The sequence below is a fragment of the Gymnoscopelus microlampas genome (assembly GCF_963454915.1).
Source record: "Gymnoscopelus microlampas genome assembly, chromosome: 21".
NCBI lineage: Eukaryota > Metazoa > Chordata > Actinopteri > Myctophiformes > Myctophidae > Gymnoscopelus > Gymnoscopelus microlampas.
In genome coordinates this window covers 2489821-2499930 of record NC_139958.1, presented here as the reverse complement: position 1 = coordinate 2499930, position 10110 = coordinate 2489821, and the positions used below count along the sequence as shown (strand labels likewise).

General features: G+C 37.1%; 1 protein-coding gene across 1 annotated transcript in view; it reads left to right on the top strand.

Moving 5' to 3' along the window:
* Positions 1-8162, top strand: part of LOC311037332 (tyrosine-protein kinase HCK-like) — a gene marked incomplete at both ends in the record, with an annotated part of 10084 nt that extends 1922 nt beyond the window's left edge. Inside the window, 5 exons of the mRNA XM_084046459.1 lie at positions 82-213; positions 1949-2103; positions 2483-2549; positions 7182-7269; positions 8072-8162. Coding sequence (XP_083902585.1) covers positions 82-213; positions 1949-2103; positions 2483-2549; positions 7182-7269; positions 8072-8162 — 533 coding nt within the window. The remainder of the gene's footprint in view (positions 1-81; positions 214-1948; positions 2104-2482; positions 2550-7181; positions 7270-8071) is intronic.
* Positions 8163-10110: the final 1948 nt, after the last annotated feature.

Genomic DNA, 10110 nt, shown 5'->3' with positions numbered 1-10110 from the left:
ATATGATGTATTGATACTGTGAGGCAATATTTTTACATGCAATATTGTTATTGATGTGACCCATTTCCTCTGCATGAACAGGAGAGAAGTATCCGATCAAGTGGACAGCACCCGAGGCCTGCATGTACGCCTCCTTCAGCATTAAATCTGATGTGTGGTCCTTTGGCATCCTGCTGACTGAGATCATCAGCTGTGGATGCGAGCCATACCCAGGTCAGAAACACTCACTACAATATCTCATCAACACAAAGCTGATACATTATTGAGCTCATAATAGTGAACTCATCACAGAAAGAAGATTATTGTACATAATGTTGCTATGTTTTTCACTGCATGTGTCAGCTTCCATTTCAAGCATTAAATGGTCCTTTTTTAAGAGCTCTATGTCCTGCTTTTGATTCCACATGTGGTGCTGTGTCACATGTCACCTCCACTCTGCCTCCACTGTACTCTTCAATAGAACAGAAATCCCCCACAAATTCATTTTAAATATAGTGTCTTTATTAGAAAGATAACCCCTTGAGATGTATCATCTCATTTTAGAGAGGGTCCTTATGACAAAAATACAGAGAATACAATAGACAAAACAATACAACAAATACATCCATGCATACTGTACATAAACAGGACAAAACGAACTTGACAAAACAAAACAGAACAAAAACATAAGACATAAGCTCTCTTGAAACTGGCCGCTCCCACTCCGCCTAGATACCCACAAAATAACAGACTTCATGCATTAATGATGTATACATGTAAAGCTAAGAGAGCAAAAACAGGAGTAGCAGCTACAGACATTGCTTACATGCACATGCGGTAACATGCAATGACCTGCCCATGCAGATACACATAATACAAACATGCACATGCAGTATATAACTCATAATTCACAGGGCAGATTGTAAGAGACAGAAGACAATCAGAGAACAATCAGAAGCCAATTAGAAGCAAGAGCAGGTTATTTGCAGATGAGTGAGAATGGATGCTTTAAAAATATTAAAGGAGTCGATAGATCTAAGGGAACTGGGGAGATCGTTCCAGTCGGATGGGGCTTTATATTTAAAAGCACGTCGACCAACTTTATTGATTCTGGTGGGGATGATGAAGTAAGGGTACTCTGTATTTCTTAGGCTGTATGGTGAGCTGAAAGGGCGTAGATATTGTTTTAAATAGTGAGGATAGTTAAAGTGTATGCATTTAAAAACAAATAGCAGCCAGTGAGAGTGTCTTCTAGATGTAGGTGTTAACCAATTAAGCGACTCGTACATGATACAATGGTGGGTTCTATAAGGACACCTCAAGATAAATCTACAAAGACGGTTTGTGTCTGAGGTATTTTGATATATGATATCTGCATAGTCTAATATTGGTAATAATAGCTGTGAAATTACTCTTTTTCTTGTCTGAAGGGTGAAACAGTTAATGGACCGGTATAATATTTTCAGACTGAAATTTATTTTCTGCACCACTGAGTTTATGTGTGTCTTAAAAGAGAGCTGAGAATCGAGCCAGAGGCCCAGGTATTTAAACTCATCAACTCTCTCCAACTGTGTTCCATCTGAGAAGTTAAGAGATAAGGGCAGGGAAATTGGTCTAGTAGAAAAGAGCATACTGACAGAATTGTTTCTGTTCAGTAACAGTTTGTTAAGGTGAAACCATCTCTGAACAGAGTCTAAGTCAGCCTGTAAAGTGCACTGGATTTGTGAAATATTTGAGTGGGAGAAGTACAGTACAGTATCATCAGCATACAATTGGATATGGGTGTTAGAGCAGATTGTAGGCAGGTCGTTAATAACAATAAAGGAAAATAAAAGAATAAATAAAGGATTTCTCACCCAGGATATGTAGTGTCAATATCTGGTCCCACTAAAGCCCAGGAGTTCATTAAGTTACAGACATTTTAACACATCCTCCACTTACTCAATAATGAATGTGTTCCTCTCACCAGGGATGAACATTGAAGAAGTGCAATGTGCAGTGAAGAAAGGCTACCGTATGGAGCGGATAGAGAGCTGTCCTCAGGAGATCTACAACATCATGCTGGAATGCTGGAAGGACAAACCAGAGGACCGGCCCACCTTTGAATATCTGGAGTCAGTTCTGGTAGGTTTCTACCATTCTGGAAGATTTAGTGACAGCAACATTGAACTGTCACATGTAATTCATAAAAAAGCAAATTTATTTCTGCATATCACAGAGAGATGTACATGAGACATGATTAGACAGAGGTTGTGACAGCCATGTACTGCACTTAGACATGTGTCTGTTGTTCTCGTTAGGGTCTAGTGTTCATATTTAAACTATTACATTTCATGTCTGGAATTGTCATTCTTAACTTTTGGTTGGAGGTGTTACTTTTTGTCCAAATGTACTTACAGAGCATATTGTGCAACTGCTAAATGTTGACATTTTAACAACACATAAAAGTACATACTGGGAGGACAATGATTAATATGTGTATATGTCTGACTTGTGGCTGCAGGAAGAATATGGAGAATATGAAGAGACCAGCGACACTTCTGATTCTGATTCCACTGCAGACGAGACAGGTGAGATGTACCAGCTGACAGGCCTGGGCTTCATTAATATACATGTAATACACTTTAAAAGGCACTTCTGAAGCTATAGGGAACCTGTCAGGTGTGAGTTAGGAGAGTTGGAACCAAAGGTTTAAAGATCGGAGACAGAACACTTCTGATCTTGAGTCAGCAAACATTCCATTAAGGGGCCGGCAAAATCTAAAATCCTAATACAGGCACAAGATCAAAACCACCAGAACTCGCAGAACAGAATGTAAGGAATACTCAACAGAAGGCTATAGAGCCAAAACAGACTGGTAAGGAACAAAGAGATCAGTGCAGTACACAGGATGACACCAACTAGACTAAACATGATGGACAATGAACACAGGATAGGCTGTGGTGAATTAACAGAGATGGAAAGGAATCAGGAAAAAAAGAACAGGGTGGCCGGGAATCAGAGGAGGAAGACCAGGGTAAGTGACTAAGGAGAAGGGTTCTGGAGAAGAGGAGACCTCAGGAGATCAGGGCTGGGCCACTGGACAGAACAGGTCTACACTAAACTGGGCTGGACAGGAGAGACAGAGTCTGGACAGTAATACACATGGGACTGACTGCAGGGCTGGGCAGTACAGTACAGTACAGTACAGTACAGTACAGTACAGTACAGTACAGTACAGTACAGTACAGTACAGTACAGTACAGTACAGTACAGTACAGTACAGTACAGTACAGGACTGGGTTACTGGACAGGACCAGACAGAACCAAACTAATAGAGTGGAAAGTAATAAGATAGGAACACATGACTGAACTAACAGGACTGAACTAACAGGACAGCACAGAACAGTGTGAACATGACAAGGTTGAAGGGTCAGAGAACTGGGTCAGACAGGACAGATCGGGTAATAAGAAACAGACTGAGGACAAAGGCAGAAAATGTTGGACCAGAAACAGATGCAGAAACAGAGACAAACAGACAGAGATGGACAGAGATGTGCAGAAAAAAAGGGACAACTACTGTAACTAATTGGTAGCCATGGGGAAATGGATACATACGTATGTATCAGATACAAATACATAGGACCACAATAAAAACAAGCACCCAGTACTTGTTTTGTGTTATCCTTTTAACCTTAATATGTACCTCCTGCTGTTTACATTTCTGACTAATAAAGTATTCAATCAATCAATCAATCTGCAGACTACCGGTGGCACACGTAGTGATTTTTGGGGGCATGTCATACAGTACCTACCTTATACAAAGCCATTATAGCATTATAAACTAATACAAAAACAACCAAATACCAAAACACAGTTTGCATGCTGGCACAACAACAAGCCCACATTAGCCTGAACAACCAAAACTACAGCAGTGTTACAAAGAAAAACAGCTGCTGCATGCATACGTACACATTAGGTTACTTTGCACATGCACTACAGCTAGATGTGTCACACTCCTCTGAATCAGCATGCTTTAAATAATAATGATGTGGTTTCATTGCTTTTAAATGCACAATAAATATTCACATGGCTCTGATGCACTTACATGTAATGTGCTAAAATCAGCATTTTAGCATATTACATTACTACTTGCATGTAGCCTCCTATTAGGTCATAAATTACTATTGTTTTTATAAAACTAATCGTTGAATATTTGCAGAAATGCAATATCTGTGTCACACAGAGGAGTACAATTATAATTGCCCTCTATAACTACAATTTTAAATTAAAAACACCTTCAATATTGTTTATGTGGTCCTGGACTAATAACAATTAGTAATAATAATACACCTTCATACTCCAGTAAATGTCATTTAGTAAACAGAAAGTTTTCAGGTCAAGATACCAATTTTTATCCAATCAGGATACATGATAGACAAGTGTATTTATACAGTAATCAGTTCATATCATTTATCAAATGACATGATGACAAAGCAAGAGAAAGTAGACGCTTATACATAATCCTCCAAAAATAATATGCATATTTAGCCCACCCTGCTGCTACTGTTTATATACTGTATTATATACAAGCTTTATCCCACCCTACACCCTACCTCTATGACTGCCTAGAGAGATATGTTCCAAACCGGCCCCTCAGGTCTTCAAGTGCTGACCTGCTCGAGGTGCCGACAATGACATATAAAAAATACGGTGAAGCAGCTTTCTGCTTTTACGGACCAACAGTGTGGAATAAACTCCCATTACACCTAAGACAGGCAGCCTCTGTCGATAGCTTTAAAGCACAGCTCAAGACCTATTTCTTCACTCTTGCTTTTAGCTGATTTGTTGGTTGATTTTTAAGTCCTCACAGTATTGCCTATTTTAATGTTGTTTTATGCTTTTGTTTTTATCTTATTTTATTTTTATTTTTTTTGCTTTATTGTTAAATTGGTTGTAACTGTAACTGTATTCTTGCTCTGTAAAGCACTTTGCGCTGCATTTCATGTCATGAAAGGTGCTATACAAATAAAGTTTATTATTATTATTACTGCTACTGTTTATATATTGTATTATACACAAGCTTTATCCTACCCTACTGCTACTGTTTATATACTGTATTATACACAAGCTTTATCCCACCTTACTGCTACTGTTTATATACTGTATTATACACAAGCTTTATCCCACCCTACTGCTACTGTTTATATACTGTATTATACACAAGCTTTATCCCACCCTACTGTTACTGTTTATATACTGTATTATACACAAGCTTTATCCCACCTTACTGCTACTGTTTATATACTGTATTATACACAAGCTTTATCCCACCTTACTGCTACTGTTTATATACTGTATTATACACAAGCTTTATCCCACCTTACTGCTACTGTTTATATACTGTATTATACACAAGCTTTATCCCACCTTACTGTTACTGTTTATATACTGTATTATACACAAGCTTTATCACACCCTACTGCTACTGTTTATATACTGTATTATACACAAGCTTTATCCCACCTTACTGCTACTGTTTATATACTGTATTATACACAAGCTTTATCCCACCTTACTGCTACTGTTTATATACTGTATTATACACAAGCTTTATCCCACCCTACTGCTACTGTTTATATACTGTATTATACACAAGCTTTATCCCACCCTACTGTTACTGTTTATATACTGTATTATACACAAGCTTTATCCCACCTTACTGCTACTGTTTATATACTGTATTATACACAAGCTTTATCCCACCTTACTGTTACTGTTTATATACTGTATTATACACAAGCTTTATCCCACCTTACTGCTACTGTTTATATACTGTATTATACACAAGCTTTATCCCACCTTACTGCTACTGTTTATATACTGTATTATACACAAGCTTTATCCCACCCTACTGCTACTGTTTATATACTGTATTATACACAAGCTTTATCCCACCCTACTGTTACTGTTTATATACTGTATTATACACAAGCTTTATCCCACCCTACTGCTACTGTTTATATACTGTATTATACACAAGCTTTATCCCACCCTACTGCTACTGTTTATATACTGTATTATACACAAGCTTTATCCCACCTTACTGCTACTGTTTATATACTGTATTATACACAAGCTTTATCCCACCTTACTGCTACTGTTTATATACTGTATTATACACAAGCTTTATCCCACCTTACTGCTACTGTTTATATACTGTATTATACACAAGCTTTATCCCACCTTACTGCTACTGTTTATATACTGTATTATACACAAGCTTTATCCCACCCTACTGCTACTGTTTATATACTGTATTATACACAAGCTTTATCCCACCTTACTGTTACTGTTTATATACTGTATTATACACAAGCTTTATCCCACCTTACTGTTACTGTTTATATACTGTATTATACACAAGCTTTACCCCACCTTACTGCTACTGTTTATGTACTGTATTATACACAAGCTTTATCCCACCTTACTGCTACTGTTTATATACTGTATTATACACAAGCTTTATCCCACCTTACTGCTACTGTTTATATACTGTATTATACACAAGCTTTATCCCACCCTACTGCTACTGTTTATATACTGTATTATACACAAGCTTTATCCCACCTTACTGCTACTGTTTATATACTGTATTATACACAAGCTTTACCCCACCTTACTGCTACTGTTTATGTACTGTATTATACACAAGCTTTATCCCACCTTACTGCTACTGTTTATGTACTGTATTATACACAAGCTTTATCACACCTTACTGTTACTGTTTATATACTGTATTATACACAAGCTTTATCCCACCTTACTGTTACTGTTTATATACTGTATTATACACAAGCTTTATCCCACCTTACTGCTACTGTTTATATACTGTATTATACACAAGCTTTATCCCACCTTACTGTTACTGTTTATATACTGTATTATACACACGCTTTATCCCACCTTACTGTTACTGTTTATATACTGTATTATACACAAGCTTTATCCCACCTTACTGCTACTGTTTATATACTGTATTATACACAAGCTTTATCCCACCTTACTGTTACTGTTTATATACTGTATTATACACAAGCTTGTTAAACATGCAAAGTGTTTCATATGAGACCGTTGAGTCTTCTCTTTCATACATCCCTTCATCCTCTCTTTCATCATCCCTTCATCCTCTCTTTCATACATCCCTTCATCTCACCCTGTAGAAGATGCCATCGCTCTGTACGACTATGAGGGCTTACACGATGGAGACCTGGTTTTCAAGAAAGGAGACAAACTCAAACTCTTAGAGAAGTGAGTGTGACACATTGTTCATCTTTAGTTTTCCATGTTTTAAACATATAGGCCTTTAGAACAAACACTTGAGGCTTCACATGTCTTATGTAAAGTTACTTATTATGTAAAGTGCTGTGATAAATGTTGTCATTTTTGTATTTGTGTAATATACACTGTGTTATTTATTCGTAAGTGTGTTAATCTGCTATATAGTTTGATCTTCCTTCATTCCTCAACCTCTCTCTCTCTGTATGCAGACAAGATGATGGGTGGTGGAGGGCTATGTTAATCAGTACAGGTCAGGAGGGAGTAATTCCCAGTAATTATGTGACCACAGACCTGTTGGAGGCAGAGGAGTAAGTATATATACACTGTATGACTGTTATTTATGGGTTAATAAGTAGTATTATACACTATATAACTGTGATAAGTAGTATTATATATCAACCATTCTTGAGAATTGGGACAAATCATGTCCTACCAAAACATTTCAAATGATTATTTATTAACACACTCATTTAAAACAAAGTTTGGTTAAAATATATTCTTAAAGGATTTATATGAATTACATAAGATTTATACAATGTTTTGGTCTGGTTTCCTTTTTCTCCCATCTAAACGTGCACCCTGCCACTAAACACCCTTGTTAAGACAACGATTCACAACTTCAACTTTTTTCCCCATGTTTTGTTAAAAGCATTAAAAAAGATTATAGCTATACGTATTGATAACATAAGTGTAAGAATGTACTTTTGCCATCAACTTCTTTTAAAAAGGTGTTTTTTTGTAAAAGTGTTTGCCCTTTTAACTTTTGTCCAAGATCATTGTCAACTCCATCAGTAGAAGATGTCATCGCTCTGAAGGACTATGAGGCCCAGGACACTGATGAACTGAGTTCTCCCTTCTTCTGAGAAGAAGGGAGACGAATTCAAAATCTTAAAGGAGTGAGTGTGACACATTGTTCATCTTTAGTTTTCCATGTTTTAAACATATAGGCCTTTAGAACAAACACTTGAGGCTTCACATGTCTTATGTAAAGTTACTTATTATGTAAAGTGCTGTGATAAATGTTGTTGTAATTGTTTTATACAATATACACTGTGGTATTTATTTGTGAGCGTGTTAATCTGCTATATAGTTTGTTCTTCCTTCCTTCCTCACCCTCTCTCTGTATGCAGACCAGATGATGGGTGGTGGTGGGCTATGTTAATCAGTACAGGTCAGGAGGGCTTCATCCCCAGTCATTGTGTGACCACAGACCTGTTGGAGGCAGAGGAGACGCGTTTGTGAGCTTGAAGATCTGCTTTTTTTCACTATGATACGTGTGGGCTTTTTTGTTTGTTTTTCAGGAAAAGCAGTGTTTTTTCTGGAAAATGTATACATTTAATGTACTGTAGGAATGTATTGATATAAAGGAACTAAATGGGGGGCACGGTGGCTCAGTTGGTAGCGCTATCGCCTCAAAGCTAGAAGGTCCTGGGTTCAATTCCCGGCGTTGACGCTGTGTGTGCTGGGGGCGTGTTCTCTCTTTAAATATTTTGTAATTTGTGCAGTGCGATGCGTTGTGAGTTTGTAGATCTGCTATTTTCAGAGAGGGGTGTGTTAACTATACTTGATACATTTTGCACATTTCTAAAGTGACAGTTTAATGACTTATTATTATTACTTAATGACCATTATTTGGTTTGCACCGCGTTGATAAATGAGGGCCAGTGATTTCAGACCCGGAAGTACAGTAGTAGTTCTTAAGACTTTTAAGGCAGAATGAATTCACCCCCCTGACAGAATGGCGGGGTGGTGTGTTTAGGTTTGGAACACAGTTCTTATATGACGCGTCAGGGATGAGAAAAAATAAATAATAATAATCTTGGTGAATGAGACCCACTGTGTTTTAATATTTGCTTTTGCTATACTTATATTATGTTATAATTACCAGATAAAATGTTTTATTTTTATCTAAATCAATCTTTCTATAACCTACTGATCACCTGATGTGAATTACTGAATGTATTTCATTTTGATAATTCTTTTGTTTTACCCCTAGAAACCTGTCTGCCAGGATCTATGAATATGCGAACATCAATTATGTATTCAGATAATACACAATTAAGGGGCCTATTTTCACCGGTGCCTTACCCTTTATCCCTAAACTTCTTTGCCACTTTTTACTATTTTAAAAAACATTGTTTAAAATAGCCGATCTACAAGCTCACAACGCGTCGATGTAGATCGGCTAGTTGAACTATTTGAAAATGTTTTTAAAAAATGTCAAAGAAGTTTTGGGATAATGGGCAAGGCACCGCCGGCGAAAATGGGGCCCTTACTGTAAGGTCCTTTGTTTACCCACTAGTGAGTTCTGTTCAGTTCAGTTCACTTAGATTCAACTTTAATACAATTTACAACTTTAAACAATTTAATCACAGGTTTACAGGTGAAATCATTTGTTGTACTAGCTCCCATCATTTGCAGTTGAAAAAAGGGGGTGGGGAATATAGACCGAAAGGAAATAAGGAAAATATGTCAGAAATGTTTGCATATTATATGAATACAGTGAAATAAATGCATTATATACAGTACCACTTGTTTCACCTGTTAATTTAAATCAGGAGTAATTCATGGAATAATAATAATAATCGCTGCATGTTCACATGCATCCTAACAGAATCTTTAATGATTACACAGGTGACAGAAAATGTTTTTTTTCCCCCTCAAAGTGAGCAACACTTAACATTGTCATGCAGGAAAACAGGTCGCAGACTCAAATTGTTGCACTTTGCTACATTTCATCATAAAGGTTGTGAAGGTATGTAGACCCAGAGCTGGAAGCTCCATCCTGGTGATGTTGTATGTAGACCCAGA